General features: G+C 35.3%; 2 protein-coding genes and 1 long non-coding RNA gene across 5 annotated transcripts; all 3 read right to left on the minus strand.

Moving 5' to 3' along the window:
* Positions 1-1,029: 1,029 nt before the first annotated feature.
* Positions 1,030-2,660, minus strand: LOC116286411 (UPF0739 protein C1orf74 homolog). The gene has a single exon (XM_031692928.2). It carries the CDS (start codon positions 2,642-2,644, stop codon positions 1,793-1,795), a length of 852 nt encoding a protein of 283 aa, XP_031548788.1. The 5' UTR covers positions 2,645-2,660; the 3' UTR covers positions 1,030-1,792.
* A 1,571-nt stretch (positions 2,661-4,231) lies between these two features.
* On the minus strand, positions 4,232-11,700 carry LOC116286413 (SAP30-binding protein). 3 transcript variants are annotated; one of them, XM_089040514.1, is made up of 9 exons: positions 11,120-11,677; positions 10,972-11,005; positions 10,795-10,889; positions 9,902-9,993; positions 9,387-9,447; positions 8,547-8,598; positions 7,881-7,939; positions 6,247-6,301; positions 4,232-5,142 (listed from the first exon to the last, which is right to left on the minus strand). In XM_089040514.1, exons 1-9 carry the CDS (start codon positions 11,141-11,143, stop codon positions 5,012-5,014), a joined length of 603 nt encoding a protein of 200 aa, XP_088896640.1. In that variant the 5' UTR covers positions 11,144-11,677; the 3' UTR covers positions 4,232-5,011. The 3 variants fall into 3 exon arrangements, with proteins under 3 accessions (XP_088896640.1, XP_088896642.1, XP_088896641.1); XM_089040516.1 differs by having other exon boundaries at positions 5,020-5,142; positions 6,240-6,301; positions 11,120-11,690; XM_089040515.1 differs by lacking the exon at positions 4,232-5,142 and adding an exon at positions 5,167-6,143 and having other exon boundaries at positions 11,120-11,700.
* A 676-nt stretch (positions 11,701-12,376) lies between these two features.
* On the minus strand, positions 12,377-13,374 carry LOC148905368 (uncharacterized). Its single transcript, XR_016121779.1, has 3 exons — positions 13,144-13,374; positions 12,554-12,624; positions 12,377-12,439 (listed from the first exon to the last, which is right to left on the minus strand). It is a non-coding gene; the product is annotated as an uncharacterized LOC148905368 (long non-coding RNA).
* Between the last annotated feature and the right edge of the window lie 3,440 nt (positions 13,375-16,814).

The following is a 16,814-nucleotide window of genomic DNA, read 5'->3' on the forward strand; positions in this document are numbered from 1 at the left end:
GACAACACAAGAAAAACCTTGTAAAGATTTAAATCTTTTCCATGTAGTATCTATGGCTGGTAAATAGGCAAGACCCCCTAGCACTAAGAACTAACACTTAGTATAGGACACTTGCATTATGGTGTCAAACTACAACTACCAGAATACCTTGCACACTTTTTTGTTCAGTTAATTAGCACCAATAGCACAGCGCAGCCATGACGTAGTAAAAACAAAGACAAAGGTGAAATTCGGACAAACAAACTTACAAGTTTACTTTCAGCAGATAATTTTCACCACCAATCGCAGTTGATCTTAGTTTACATGGGTTATTATTGTAACTTTTAAGTAAAAATAATAAAATGAGTTCGTATAATCCTGGTAGCGGTTAAACAGAATGCAATGTTTGTCCGAATCTTTAAGCTATTTTTAGAATCAGCGCACTGCGCTACTGTCTTCATTCTCATAAAGCAATACAATTTGTGAAGCATTTTGGTAGTACTAGCGGTCAAATGACACCATTGACAATATTAACAGTCTACAACAGTTCAGTTTTCCAAGTCAATAGATAGTCGATCAGCAACAGTGTTGCATGGGCCATTTGACTTATGGAAAATGAGAATGGGTAGTCTAAATGCTTTAGTAGAAACTAGTTAATAATCTACTATCTTCGATTTCATACCAATATTTAATTATCAGTTTTAGCTCAAAACACTTTGCAACTTGAAGGATAGATAAGAGTAGATTATCCAATCAGAGTGCACGATTCATGATTGTATGTTAGTATAAAGTTAAGGTTTCTACTAATTGATGGTTTTCACGGTGGCCATGTTGGAGGAACTTAAAAGAATTATCAATGAATTCTTTTGTTATGTCCTCCAACATGGCCGTTGTGTCTTTTGTTATTTAATTCAGTGGGAATGGTTGAAAACCATCAATACTTAGCGCTTATTGACTAGGACCAAGGGAAACAGTGTGTTTATTGGACCCAGGGAGATTTTTCAAAAAAATAGATGTTGAGGGAATACAAAACACTTTGCTTTTCAGAGGTTCAAGATAATAAGTGTTTTTATATACTGAGTTTTAAAGAACACAATTCAAGCAAATTTTTAATTATTTGATTTTCAAAAACTTGGATTTCTGGAGAAACCACTTCTGGTATACATGTAATTATTATTACTGGATATTGTTGCCCGCTGAGAGGTGTGGCATTGCCAGGGAAACATTGAAACTTGCTCAAGTTCATGTGATACCCTCTTGTCCAATATTAGAGTATGAGAAAAATGGCCTTTGACAGTTGGTATTTAACAATTCTCTTCTTTTACATACCTTAATATATTATTTTCCTGTTTGTGGAGTAACCAGAAGATGAAGCCACACTATTAAATTGTGCTAAAGGCTGAACAATGTTGAAAATACCACATTTGATATCCAAATATAAATGAAACAATAAACAGGATGACAGAATCTTGAAGAAGTTTAAGTAAATTTTTAAAAAAATAATTTATAAATACATTTTCTGTAACTCCAAGCCTTTTGATGTACTGAACACCAAAAATTGAACTCAGAATGAACTGATTATCAATATTGCACAGAATGGGATAGTATTTTGACTCCCCCCCAGGGCGGATCTAGGAATTTTAGAAGGGGGGTGATTATTACAAAAGTTTTACCAGGAATTCGAGGGTTTTTTTAAACCATTCTTTTAGTTAATCCCTCTAAGGGAGAACGAAATATTAAGACTTGGTTTGGTAATAATTCCATCAAGTAAATGTCATGCGTTTTGATCACCAGCTCATTTTCTTTTCTCTTTTTACAAAATGATTTCCTTTTCAACTACGTGTGTTCTATCAAAAACGACTGGATCATTGACACCAAGTTCTACAGCCAAGGATTTTTTCTGCACATATTTTATCCAATTTTGAACATGTATTTCGACGACCGAATTAAGTTGCTCCGGAAATGAGAAGGAGTACAATATCTTCAAGTCTCTGGGGTTTGCTTTCTTAAGCAACTTATTTGCAAATTCTTCAAATGTCTTAAACAAGTCATAGTTGACGTGTAAAGGGAGTTTGAGGTAGGCCCTGTGCAAGAGAAGTGGTACAAGTGAAAGACAATTGGATTGGTATTTACTGTCAAACCAGTAAATCACAGGATAACACAGAAGAAATCCAAACATTGTAGAAAGATTCCATTCTTCTTGGAGATCGACATTATAAAAATGTTCTTCTGGAATTCCAGGAAGATGGGACTTCTGGTCCAGTTGAATTAACAAGTCACCAATCTGTCTACAAACTGTTGTTTCTATTTCTTCAGTAACGGCTCTTGGTTGTTCAAGATTCCCGGTCACATCTATCAAAGAAAAACTTTTTAATTTCAGGTTTTTGTTCATGGCTTTCAACAGAACATTTATATCCGTTATGAAGAAATCTTGTCCCAGAACAACTACGTCTAAAACTAGTGTTGTCATGCCACTTTTATGAAGGTCTTCAAGAAGATGTACAACCTTTATGGGATCGATAAAGCAATAATCGAAGAGCAAAGATGGTTTGAGACCAATGCATATTAAAATTATGTCCATCATCAAACTATCGTAATGTTTTTGAAATGGTTTTCCCAAGTGTTTTCTCATTTTTGATTTCCATTCACCACACTCAGCAGACATCTTTAATTTCGGTCAGTACTTCGTGTAAGACTACATGAGTCGTCCCGGCTTTATACACCACTATTTTAAAGATTCCCTGAATTCCCCTGTGATCCCCTGCGTTTCCCTGCATTCCCCTGCGTTCCCCTGTGATCCCCTGCTTTCCCCTGTGATCACCTGTGATCCCCTGTGATCCCCTGCATTCCCATGTGATCCCCTGCGTTCCCCTGTATTCCCCTGCGTTCCCCTGCGTTCCCCTGCGTTCCCCTGCGTTCCCCTGCGTTCCCCTGCGTTCCCCTGCGTTCCCCTGCGTTCCCCTGCGTTCCCCTGTATTCCCATGTGCTCCCCTGTGGATGACAGGGGAATTTAGGAAATCTTTAAAATAGTGGTGTATAAGCCGGGACAACTCATGTAGTCTTACACGAAGTAATAACCTTAATTTCTACGGGTTGGCTGCCATTTCTCGTACCCAGACCCTACTCATTTCACTGAAAATCCGCGTGTCGAGCATCATGTTATAATGATGATAACAGGAATGTATATAATTGACATACCGAAAAACCTGATTAAAGATAACCTGACCACAGGACTACATGTATTTATAGTTAATTCTTACTTTCCTCAGGTCTAAATAATGAAAATGTGGTAAGCAAAAAAAATGATGATGATCGATGATGATCATAATAATAATAGCTATGCCACATGTATCCCAAATTAGCCAATCATTTTAGTGTCAGTTGAATTACAGTAAATGTATGGAGTTTGTAAACGATATATAATAGAAGCTAAAAAATTAATTTGGAAAATTAACTCACTTGGTGGTTGATTGATCCCCTGTGGGTCTAGGCTACTGTGGGTCTGGCATAGTTTGAGGCCAATCCGTCAAGTATTTCACAAGTTACAGTAATTTTTTTTTCCCTTTTAAAACAAAATGTTCTATAATTCATGAAATACTGAAACGGATCTATCAACCCAAGCAGAATGAAATGTGTGCTAAAAATGTGGGGTATGGAAACAAAAACCAAAGTGTTATTGGGGGCACTTGGATTGACACACAATTCGAAGAGTAGTATGTTTACCAACTACAAGGGGCATTGGTAGCAACAAAAACAAAAATGATATTTTATGATGGGATAAAAATTTTATATTAAAACTAACCTAATCTTGTAATGTAAACTTGAGAAGCATTACTCCCCAGACCCCTCCTCAACTGCCCCTAAAACAGTTATAGACCAAATGCGAAACTTACACCGACGTGAGGCTTAGTTGTGAACAAAGGGATCTGGCATGGTTCATAACTTTTGAATCACTCCAGATTGTTTTGAATCATACCAGATCCCTTTGTTCACAACTTAAGCCTCATGTACATGTTCATTGGGTCTTTGTTGGATGTGACGTCTTTTTTCATATCAGACCCTGTGTGAGCATCTTTTGAGGTAGAACAACATTTGTGGAATCATTCAAAAGTGATTTATGATTTCATTTCAATGTTGACTAGTAGGTAATATGAGGACCATCAGTTTCCAACCTTTATTCTCGGCTTCAAATTTGACGAGAAAAACTTCAAACCTTACTTAGCAATTAAATGAAACACAAAGAACAGGTAGGTGTAATTCAAATGAAAATTTATTTATTTCTTCAAGATTTTCTTTGTATATATTATATATCACATATCAGCTTTTCCAAGCACACTCATACATGTACATGTACATAGCCTGGGCTACCTGTGGTAAGACTGACCTTTATGACAAGAAAACAAAAAAAACTAAACAAAGTAGATATTGAAAGAAAAAAATAGAGGAACATTACTCATCTTACTAGTGGGACTGAGCGTTTAAAATATTGATGGGTTGCAAGCATTCCCTAGAGAGTCAAAAGACAAAAACATGGCAGCCATCGTGGTGCCATTAACGATGGATGATAATGAGAAATCTTTTGTTGAATGGCACCAACATGGCTTCGATGAAGTAATGTGTAATCAAATAATTAAATAGAGTAAAATGCTATGAATCCTTTGAATGTCAACAAGCATAAAGGCACAGGGAGCCCAATCTCTGAAAAGTGCAACTAGTATGCATGAGTTTCACCAAATAACTAGATCTAGACACTATAAATATTTTGCAATTTCTTGTAATACAGTCCAAAATTTTCAATAAGTAAAAAGAATACAAAAATACAATGTTTAGATCACAGAAACCTGAATATGAGTGAACTTGCATGACCCCCTTGCAATAAGTCTTTGACATCACATGCAAGTGGTATATGAACTTCTTCAGTTCGGCCCGTGAGAATGTAATACCAAAACTAATGACAGTTGCAAAGGAGACTAGGTTCATTTCAACTTCTTCTGAATCAATGGTGATGGAGATTTTAAATCTTCTCTTTTTGCTATGACTTTGCTTTCTTGGCAACAGATGATGTAGCATCACTTATAGCTTTAGCAAGCACAGGAGCAGTTACAACTGGTGCTGATGTGGCACTGATATCCCACTTAGATTTTCTTTTTTTTGCCTCTTCAACTAAAAAATGTAAAAAATAATAAGAATTGAGGGTTTGCCTAAAACGGACTCCGGTATAATCACACAGAATAGTAAAACACAAAATCACCAAAAAAAACTTTGAATTTAATGATTTGATGAGCAAATAAATATTTTAGTAAAAAAACTAATTTGCAACGTTTCGCTGTCATCTCGACAACATCATCAGGTCTAAATTGTATACCTAAACTGGTCCTACATGCCAGTGATACCCAATTTTTGGCAACTGGTAAAAACCTAGCGGTTTCCAGTTTGGATAAATTATCCAATTAATTAGTTCAACTTAGTTTATATGTATTGCAAAATGACTGTAAACCAAGTTATGGGCATAACTGGGCACACCACTTTTTCTGAAGTTCTTTGTAAAAAACGTAGGCATAGACATCATACATAGGCAACAAAGGCATAATCTTAATTTTTCCATTAATATCTGAAACATGATGAGAGGAAGAAATGAAAGAGAAGTATGTTTTCAAGATTTCCTTACTTCTTTGTTGCTGTCCACCTTACTGACCGGAGCAACCGCATAAAGATTGGACCTCAAACAGTACAAGTCCGCATTTACATCCACAAAACATGCACAGAATGCAGGGCCAGATCCAGAGAGGGGTGCAGGGGGTGCGCATCCCTCCCTAGTTCCACTTTGTGCCCCTACTTCAAAGATAACCAATACTGTTTTTTCCTTTGATTCTAATAGGTGCACCCCTCCCTGGGTTAACTTTGTGCACAGCACCCCTGGATCCACCCCTGGAATGCTGAGCAAAGTGTCAAAAATAAGTAAAAGTGGTACAAGGTTGGGGGTGGGTAGGGAATAAATACCACACTACAAATTCTTTTCTGCTGAGGAATGTGTTGAAATTCTCATTGTATCACCGCTATACCATCAAGGCATTAAAAGTAGAAAATATTCATTTGTTCATCAAATTCAACCAGGTTTTTTTGGTGATTCCAGGTTTTAGTACTCCATGCAATTATTCTGGATCCTGGAAAAAAAGTGTTCTGGGACATTAGCTTGTACACACAAACATAAAAAGCAATTTCAAATCTTTCATTATTATTTGCTATAATAATAAACATACTTTTTACCTGCTGTTGCAGTTATTTCTGTAGCAGATTTTTTAGTCCCTGAAAGAAACTGAATCTGTTGGGAAATAAAATTTATAACATTTGACTATAATGACGAAAATAGAACATTAGTGATTTATTGGGATAGGAATTATATTAAAAAACAAAAGAAGATCACTGAAGCTGAACTTTTTCTTTTGCCTTTTAATGTATTCCTTTCTCACAAAATTACTTATGTTCAAATATCATATGACAACGTTCTTGTAAGTAGGTGTATATCGTATGACAATGTTCTTGTAAGTAGGTGTATATCATATGACAACGTTCTTGTAAGTAGGTGTATATCGTATGACAACGTTCTTGTAAGTAGGTGTATATCATATGACAACGTTCTTGTAAGTAGGTGTATATCATATGACAACGTTCTTGTAAGTAGGTGTATATCGTATGACAACGTTCTTGTAAGTAGGTGTATATCATGTGACAACGTTCTTGTAAGTAGGTGTATATCGTATGACAACGTTCTCGTAAGTAGGTGTATATCATATGACAACGTTCTTGTAAGTAGGTGTATATCATATGACAACGTTCTTGTAAGTAGGTGTATATCGTATGACAACGTTCTTGTAAGTAGGTGTATATCGTATGACAACGTTCTTGCAAGTAGGTGTATATTAGTTTTGCTTATTTGAATGTTGTGTTTAAAGTTATAAAGTCTAATGTTACATTATACTTTCAATAAAAATATTATGTTAATAACTGTGACCTCATTTCCCTGGTTCACAAAAACAGTATTTAGAAGGATAAGCTTTCTAAGGTAACTAAAAATAAAATCAAACATTGCAATATTGCATGCATTCTATACCCGGAGTTGTTGGCTTTTCAATGCACTGCCACTTGCAGATGTTTAAGGCTTTACGAATATGCATACCTGCATGCTTTTCATGTGTGGAAAATGCAAATGCTAGAACTATAGTCATGCTAGTAAATGGATGACGCTGTCTTAATCCAAGGTTTCAATAAATTGCATATTTTTTATTTTATTACTAAATCAATGAAAATAAATCAATAAAAAGAGGTACTTGTAAAGACAGTTGAAGACTGCATAGTTATTTCACTAGTGTGACTATGTAGTTCTAGTTTGATTTGGGGGGGGGGGGGAATACAGAGTGAAATTACATTATAATGAAGGCACTCTGTTAAAATAATTTACCAAGTTCTAAAATTCATGAGCTTCCAGGTGCTCTTGAATACTAATCAAAATTAGATTCAAATAGTTTGAGTAGCATACATGTATATCCCTGATGCTAGAGTGACTTTACTTGGCAGGAGAGAAAGTAGTAATAATAAGTAAGATAGTAAGTACATGTAGACACCAATTCCATGATACACTCATTTTGTTTTTGGGGCTTAGTAAAATCACTAAAGCACAATCTCTTGTTTGCTTTATAATACTAAGAAAGATATAACTAGCTAAAAACTAGTGTGAGCTGCGTCGGTGTTTCTAATGTTTCTAATGTTGCTCTTTTACTCCGACGAAGGACTAGCAGTCCGAAACGTCAGTTTTTTCATCTTTTCACGGTGTATAATTTACATTTTCATCATTACTGTTTTATAATACTATGTTGAATAAGAAAGTGAATGATATAATTTACCTGAGTTCTTTTAGCTTTTTCCTTTTCTTTTTTCTCATATACTTCTTTCTGTTGCTTTGCTGTCAGCCAAGAGTACAAAGTAAAAATCAAAGATAAATAATGGAGTATGTTAATTGTTCAAGTAAAAATGGACGTGTATTGTCTATATTTTACTATACTACTGAGTGTTCTATTTTTGTTTCATCAGTGTTTTTATTACCATTTAGAGCTCATTCAGTACATGTCTGCCCTAAGCTTACATTCGTTCATAATGAAATAGAGGGCAGGGATTGGTTAAGTTCTCATAAGTTCTCAGAAGGAAAGAAGTGTGCGATGAAGAGTCCTTGTTGAACATTACTTTCCTAATATGCCCAAAACCGCCAGTAAATATGTTATACTTTTCAAATAAAAAACCCCTACAAAATGTCTAAAATTCTAACAAAAAATCCTTTAATCATTTTTGGGAAAACAAAAATTTCTATTTTTGACGTCATCTTTAAAAGCCAAAAGTCATTCATTTTCATTGGATTGTTTTACTTTCATTCTTTTAATTGCTACTCAAAGCATACCCAAGGGTTATACATAGTAAAGTTTGGACCTCGGCCTTAGTTTTTGAGAGCCATAGTCATCTTCATAAGAATTAGATAGCCTGGCATTAATATTTGATGTACACTTCTAGTTTTTTACCTAATATTTCATAGTTTGGCTCTTTCATCCATGCTTCTGGATCATACAACTCCTGTAAACAAAAAGACTCTTACTAACTTGTGCTAAAATATTTTACTATTTTCATTAAGAAAACAAAATATTGTACACAATTTAGTACTACTAAGTTTTTGTACCTTTTCATTGGTTTATTACAATTATTATTATTATTATAGTTTCTGTTTGTCTTCACAACACAACAATCTCTCTTGTGTCTCTGCTCACGATACAATCATGTCACGATACAATCACTTCACAATACAATCATGTCACGATACAATCACTTCACGATACAATCATGTCACAATACAATCACTTCACGATACAATCATGTCACGATACAATCGCTTCACGATACAATCATGTCACGATACAATCACCTCACAATACAATCATGTCACGATACAATCACTTCACGATACAATCATGTCACGATACAATCGCTTCACGATACAATCATGTCACAATACAATCACTTCACGATACAATCATGTCACGATACAATCACTTTACGATACAATCATGTCACGATACAATCATGTCACAATACAATCACGTCACAATACAATCATGTCACAATACAATCATGTCACAATACAATCACGTCACAATCACGCTATATTCAAAACACACTAGCTCGCGCTCAACTATAAAATACAACTGAAAAACATTTGTTTAAGTTCACTTGGCTATATCTGCATCTCATAAAAATATTACTTAAAGCACTGAAATGGTGAAATTACAAAGATCTATATTTTCTTTTGTAATTTTCATTTTTAAAAAGAGTTGAATCAAACATACAAAGTTGTTGTGTCTACTCACTGGAGGGTAATTTGTCCCATTTTCTTGTATGTTGAGAAATGATACCAGTTTTTCATAAATACTGCAAAAAAAAAATAGCAGGAAATGCAAATCAATGTCTTTATAGTTTCCTTACAATAATCTCTCCCAAAAGGTCCATTAACATCAAGGCTAATCTTCAAAGCTTATTCAATGATATGGCGGCCATCTTGCCAGGAGGCAAAACAATACAAAAATGATGGAATTTATATATAAATTATAGGGTTAAGTTGATAATGGGCCTGCATATATAAAATACAAATTAAAATTATTTTAGATAGGAATGACTCAACTGAAAGTGTGAGTGCATGCTCTGTGCTCTCATAAAGCACATGCTCCTAAATAATCAGAACATGAGATTTGTAATAATTCCCTTATAAACAGTAATACAGGATGTAAAACCTGATTGTTCTGGATTCATACATGTTTTAATATTCAGTTTTGAATAATCCATAACAGCACTTAAATTATATAAATTAGCTTTTCAATAAAGATACCTTGGATTCCTAAAATCTTTCATTTTCTGTATCTTTGCATTGAAGTCTATTCCATTCCTTTTTTTGTTTTCTAAAGAGTCCACTATTCTTTTCTGCCAACAAAAGAGAAAATTGTTTGTCAAACAAAAAAAATATTTATTCAAAGAAAATTCAACCTGTATACTTAATTATCTTAGACTCAGATAAAATGTCAAACTTCTCATGAGCCAAACCTAATTGAAACAATGGATAACAACGTGCTGGTCTTCTTTAATGTCATTAAGTTTGGCTCATGTGAAGTCGAAGTTTGACCTTGTGTCTGTATCTAATTTAATATTGAAGAAACAACCCATCATAATTCATTATAATTTTGTACTGTAATTGTGGTCAAGTTGAAATAGAATATCATAGAAGAGCCAGCTGGTGGATTGCTAATAATAATGTTATTATTACGCTGAAACACCACTCCTCTCAACCAAAAGAAATTTCTATTTCTATTATGTCATATCGTAATGGTTGTAAAAGTGTAAGTTTTCGAATATTATACAGTAGGTTGTTATCAATAGACGTCACTTCTGGTAATAGCTGCATTTTTAATGGTTTGTAGAATTGTGGAGGTTGTTTTAATCTCTTGTTTTCTGGTTTTATGTCATAGAAATAGTCTGCTAGTTGCCCCTCAGTCAACCACTTGTTTCCCCCCGGTCAGCTTCACAAAGTCATGTGATTGATAGTTAGCAATTCCATGTTTTTACGTTTTAGTATTCTGTGTATTTTTTTCTAGATAATTTACCATTCCAGATTCCGACATTTTCAGCTCACTTGTTAATTTGTGTTAATGGATGAAAACTGATGAACCAAATAACCTCAAATGAACCCTGACACATAAATATCACACATTCTAGAAAGTATTGTACCTGTACACTATTAGAACATCGTCCAGTTGGTTCAGGAGGTAGCACAACATTTGGATGACTGAATCTTACATCAGTCATCTGTCTTTCCTTCTCCACTAATAACAGAAAAAGAAACAATCCCATTAATTACCTTAAGTAGTAATAACAGTTACATTAGTTCTTCTGGTTAAAGCTCACCATTATTTTCATTTGCATCTTTATCATTTCCTTCCTGATTGAAAAACAGAACAATCATTAAACTTAAAACATTTGAATAATTATTGTAAAATCCTAATCCAAATTTAATATTTTGATTATGATTATACAGGTAATTTTATAAACTAACCTTATTTTCAGTATCTTGGGTCATAATTTCTTCATTATCTACATTTCATAAAAAAGAATTGCAACTTTTACTGTGTGACTACACCAACCAAGGCCTTTCCAGACAACTTTTCGTACAAATCAGCCAATTAAGATTGAGGATTTAAACAAGAGAATCAAATTTTCATATTTTTTTCCTTAAAAGTACATTTTACTTTATACAAGTGTGTGTCTGAGTGTTTCCCTGCTAGCAGAGCCTATTTTCCTTTTGTTTTGGTTGAGAGAGAAAAATAGACTCTGCCGACATAAGACGTTATTTCTGTCGCTGCCTGCATGGCGTAACTTAGCAACGCTGTCATGATTTTGACAGCCAATCTCGTCAAACAATGTTTGGTGCCATGGTGTGTTACATTTGCTCATGCACACTACACGTAATTGGTTAAAAACTGGTTTTAAAACTGGTTTTGTTCATCTACGATCGTGGATGGCAGTGTATCAAAGGAAACACTCTACATCGGCAGAGTCTCCTTCCTCCCTACCTGAAAGAAGGTAGAGAAAGAGAAGAGAGACTCTGCTAGCAGGTAATTTGAGTGTACAAGAAACAGTTTAAAGTGCTACTACGACGAAAATCGCTCAAACTTGGATTCAGCTGAAACTTCCTAAAAATACTCTTTAAAGGTCCAATAATCACTGTATGAAGTGTTTTCTCGATATTCAGGATGAAATTATGATATTTTATCGCTTATTTTTTGGAGTCTGTGACATCATACACTCAACATCAAACATTGCTACATATATTTCTTTGTATATAAATCCTTAATTTATTTTATTCCTATGAAGCCCAAAGGGTGGCTAATGTGCTTATTTCACATCACTTGTGACTATAATTTATATTTTGGAGTGTTTGGGTATTTCTTTCTCCCTTTACTACTGATATTTTGATCATAAACTACAAAGAAATGTATGGAGCGATGTTCGTATTGAGTGTATGACGTCACAGACTCCAAAAAATAATCGTAAAAATATCATATTTTCGTCCTGAATATCGAGAAAACACTTCATACAGTGATTATTGAACCTTCAAAGAGTATTCTTAGGAAGTTTCAGCTGAATCCAAGTTTGAGCGATTTTCGTCGTAATAGCACTTTAAACTTGGGAAATCCTCACCATCCTGTTACTCAAATTCAAAAATATGATTTGTGAATTTGATCTAAAATTTGTTAAGATGGCCATTGTTCATGAAGTTGCACTGTAAATAGGTTGACAAAATTGCATAAAATAATCAATTTTAGCCTCAAATTTTACCTAGAACTAATGCAGGTAACTTTGAATCTTCAACAACCTTAAAAACGTACAATTTTATCAGTAAAATACATGTATGACATAAAAAATAAAAAACTCAAATGCTTGGTAAACTATTAAACTCATTTATTATAAATACTAATAACAGACATACCAATTTTTCAACATCATGGATCTTTGTGGCATCTTCATCTTCTTCCTCACCATATGAAACAAGTCTTGAACCTAAAACATTTTTGGAATAATCTTAATCTTAAAGTGCCCTGATCACCCCTTAACTCAAAACTTTTAGCATTGATTCCACATTTAGTATTAGTATGGTATGTACGCTTGGACATGGAATGCCATCAGCATATGATCTAAACTGAAATGGAAGCAAGAAGTGCAGTGAGTGGTTTGAATGCAAAGCAAGGATCATATGCTGATGCCATTCCATGTTTGATAATAGTACAGATCATGTTATATAGGAGGCATTTGAGTTTATTTAAGGCCAATGGGACGTAACTTATCTTACTGCACTAAAATAGCGATTAGATATAATCTATTAAGACAGTTTGAAGTAGACATTTTAACACTAGTAATCATCCTTTACATCATTGTATGGCACTCGCAGCATTCCACTTGCATATTGCAACGACTAGTAAGTTATTGTTGAACTTCGTACAAGCTAAAACAATAGGTCACAACAAAGATTGTAGCTGGAGCTCCTGTTTTAGGCAGTACCTAAATATTATAATTACTCACTTGCACTGACAACTCGTGGTACACGAGGTTCGTCAAAACTTCCCCTCACGTTAGTCAAAGATTCCTCCTCATTTTCGTTGTCTGAATCTTCAATATCGCTGTCTCCAAGACCATAATCCGACAGAGATTGAAGAGAACTTATCTTGTCCATGTCTTGAGTTTTATTTTTACATTTGAATGTCTAGAATTAAAAATAAATGTTTTCGGTCCAAATAGCCGCGCATGCTCCATCGTCTCAATACGCATAAAGACAAGGGAGCATGCGCGGGGTTTTGAAAAGTTGGGTTTCCTGTGGTGTCACAGGGTATAAATCGTTTTAGATTGTGTTACAGTCACCAAAAAGTTCGGACATTGTCCTTGAATTTCCGTAGTATACTGAATCTAAATGAACTATTTACTTGGTTAATGTTTATTTAGTTCTCTAAATACAAGTAAATAACTATTTTTCTAACTTACCACGGGCAACCCAAGCTCACTACATATATAAGAGAATGTATGGGGATCTGGGGATTTAGAATATGCCGTAATTGACCTAATTCACTATGACGTCACTGCTTCTTTATGTCGGGGATAGAATCGCCAAATCCAATAAAAATTCAACTAAATTTGCTGCTAGCGAAACAGTTCAATCTAAAATGGCCTGGTTTTCAGATATAATATGTGTTAATATGTACTAAAAAATATTCTGAGCGTATGCTGGCTATTCTACTTCTCTTCGTGGAATGTGCGGAATTTAGAACAATTTTCGGTTAGTTTGCGTTGACTTGACCCCGTCCGACGACCATGATCCTTTGCGTTTAAACAATAGATTGTTGAATATTGTTTTGATGTGACGTCATAGTGAAGTAGGGCAATTTATTTGGGAAAGCGTGGATAAAAGCTTGTCGACTTACCTGCATGCAGTTTCAGCTACAATACATTCATATAGTGCGAACTCGTCTTGAAGTATTTCAAACATAGTCAGTCGATAACTTCCGAGAGCACCAAGGTCGCATGTTTATGAAATAGCCGTGTAACGTAAAGCTTAAATTTGCTCTAATTCTATAGCTTTTTATCTCTATTATTACTGTCAAAACTCTCTTTCCAATATTTTTTACCTTATCAGTTCTTGGGATCATTTTTTTTTAAAATTAACTAAACCCTGACTACAGGGTGAACTCGTGCCTTGTAAGCGCGATTTCTGGGAGTGACGTTAACTATTGTGAAGTGAAGGTGGGGGTTCTCAACAGTTGATATTTTTTAGTGCATCACCACTAGAAACCCTAGCCCAAATTAGGGCTAGAAACCATACCATTTGTTGGGGTTGGAAACCATAGCCTAACTTTAGGGTTAGAAATCCTAGCACAAGTTTGGTTTACAGTCAAGGTTTAGGGTCAGGGATATTAAGAGATTAAAGTGTAGGTTGCTGAACTAGGTCAAGGCTTCTCATCAAATCTGTTTGTTTAAGTAACCTCTGCCCCAGGGCCCTCTCAAATTGAGAAGAGAAGACCCTGACGTTGGCCGGTCACGCGACAAAAAGCACCCGGAAAATTCGAGTGTTTTGAAAATACCGCTGAAGAAATGACTGGAAGTATGCAGCCGCATGTAAATATTCAAATGAACCAGAGTTTTTAACAGTGCTTCTTTGAGTGGAATTTGTTTTAAACAAAGGCAATTTTCCTTCTATAAATTTTATACCTCCTCAAATTAAGTGTCCGGCTTAAGTATGCTCAAAGGCTAGGATATCTTTGGTGTCCTGCCCAGGAACACCCCAAACCAAAATTCAGGATGAAGTTAGCCAGTAAAAACCCTTTTTTGACCAGGGTCAGGGTTTTCTTGCCTCGGCGTGAGAGTGGCACAGGGAATGATGTTGGTAGATCAATAACCTATATAAGTTCAAAAAAGCAATTAGACATTGAAAGAGAAGAACAGCTACAGCAAAAAACATAACTTGGAGAATCCGGGTATCGATCCCGGTACCTCTCGCATGCTAAGCGAGCGCTCTACCATTCCGAGCTAATCCCCCTCATTCCTCGTTAGCTGCTCATGTTAGTTATGCTATTTTCACATTACTCTACTTCAAGGGTTGGATATTGTATAAATATATTATCGATATCACTCAAGAGGATGCAAAGATGAGAATATGTGGACCGCGTAGCACTTATGAAATACATGAAGATATAGAAATATAGATAAGTTATAGTGCTTGGGAACGAGGGTTATTCAAGAGGATGGTCAAATATACAGATGCAGCCATCTGTAGGTAAAAAGACATGAGATCGGTTGTTAAAGGGTAAGACCTTCAACCACATACTAAAAAGTATTATGCATTATTTGATTTTTATTATACGGCACACACATTCCCCATGAATCACGACCATTTTCGAGTGCAATAACCAGATCATACAGAGCAATAATACACATCTTTGAACCAGTATTCAACAGGTTTATTTAGCTGAGAAAAGGCTAGAAAATGTTCTCCTTTTCCTTTACGCGGCTCACGTCATTGGTTTGAGTTCGCGTTTTTCAAGTTTGCTTGTTTTCGATAAAAATGGTTTTTTATGCACTTTTTCTCATTTTTTCGTTTTGTTTAATAAACAAATTCAATGTTAACGTTTACACTTAATAAACAATTTGTTACATTGCTGGTTGCGTATTGCAGCCGGATAGTTTTTGTCTTGAATCTGAATTTATTTTATACCGTGACTAAAATTTTCTTATCAAACTTTCGTGTGTGAAAAACAAGTTCGCGACTTTCTTTAGCCAATCAGAGAGGCAAAACGATTTGTCACGCGTGAAAAAAGCGTTTCGTCCAATCGCAAACCACTGTCGAGGCGAATTGTGTTTTCGCGGTCATTGCGCGTAGCTTTGTCAAGCAGCTTTCAAATACTTTCAGTGTATTCAAGTTGTTCGTTCGCTGCGCTCACTCGTTCGATTTCAGATACTTCACCAGCTCGTGCGAAAATCCCGTACGCGCGCGCTTTGCATGAAGTAATCTCTATTTTTCGCGCCTCTGCGGGGCTCGAAAGACGGCCGCAATTTCAATCGTAAAATTTCCTTACTGTAGTACGCAACTAGCAATGTAATAACCTCTATTTATTGTTTGGTGGGAAAATTACTGCCAAAATTTTCATTTCCATACCGGTAAACGAGACCGGGCCACGGCGATGAGAGCGCCGCCTCCTAACCACTAGACCATGTGGAAATACGACTTTTGCCTTCTTAGAAACCAAATAAAGAGAAAAAAATGATAAGAAGATTAAAAATTTTATATTTTCAGGCAGAGTCAAACCTAAGGGGGGAAAAGATGGTGATTTGAGATAAAGGAACCTGATCAGCAGAGTAAAAAACAACGAAAACACATGACGGAAAGAAGAAAGGAATATAAAAATACTAATAACTACATAGCAGAGCAAGGTTTCGATCCTTGGACCTCTAGGTCTGGCACACCTAGCCACATTGAAACGGCTACAACTTTGTCTTAAATAACTCGATCTACAAGCGCTTTTCACACAATGCCAGGAAAGGATTAAAGGTTTCAAAAATGATAAATTAGTTTAAAGCAGCCTTTTCATTATGACGTAATGATGACATCATAGAAATCGTTTACCGCTTATTTTCTCAAAAACTAGGCCTAAACTTTCTAAGCGACTTGCACCAGTCGATAGTATTCATCAAGGCACCCAACATAT

The sequence above is a fragment of the Actinia tenebrosa genome, unplaced genomic scaffold, assembly GCF_029948245.1.
Source record: "Actinia tenebrosa isolate PJP-AT-01 unplaced genomic scaffold, QUT_ActTen_1.0 PGA_scaffold7__59_contigs__length_16204524, whole genome shotgun sequence".
Lineage (NCBI taxonomy): Eukaryota > Metazoa > Cnidaria > Anthozoa > Actiniaria > Actiniidae > Actinia > Actinia tenebrosa.

Excerpts from the sequence above, each read along its gene's own strand:
- LOC116286411 (XM_031692928.2), bottom strand. The coding sequence starts at position 2,644 with ATGTCTGCTGAGTGTGGTGAATGGAAATCAAAAATGAGAAAACACTTG.
- LOC116286413 (XM_089040514.1), bottom strand. The coding sequence starts at position 11,143 with ATGACCCAAGATACTGAAAATAAG. Across the intron at positions 9,448-9,901 it reads AAAGATTTTAGGAATCCAAG|TATTTATGAAAAACTGGTAT; the intron begins GTATCTTTATTG and ends TTTTTTTTGCAG. Across the intron at positions 6,302-7,880 it reads AAAAAGCTAAAAGAACTCAG|ATTCAGTTTCTTTCAGGGAC; the intron begins GTAAATTATATC and ends ATTTCCCAACAG.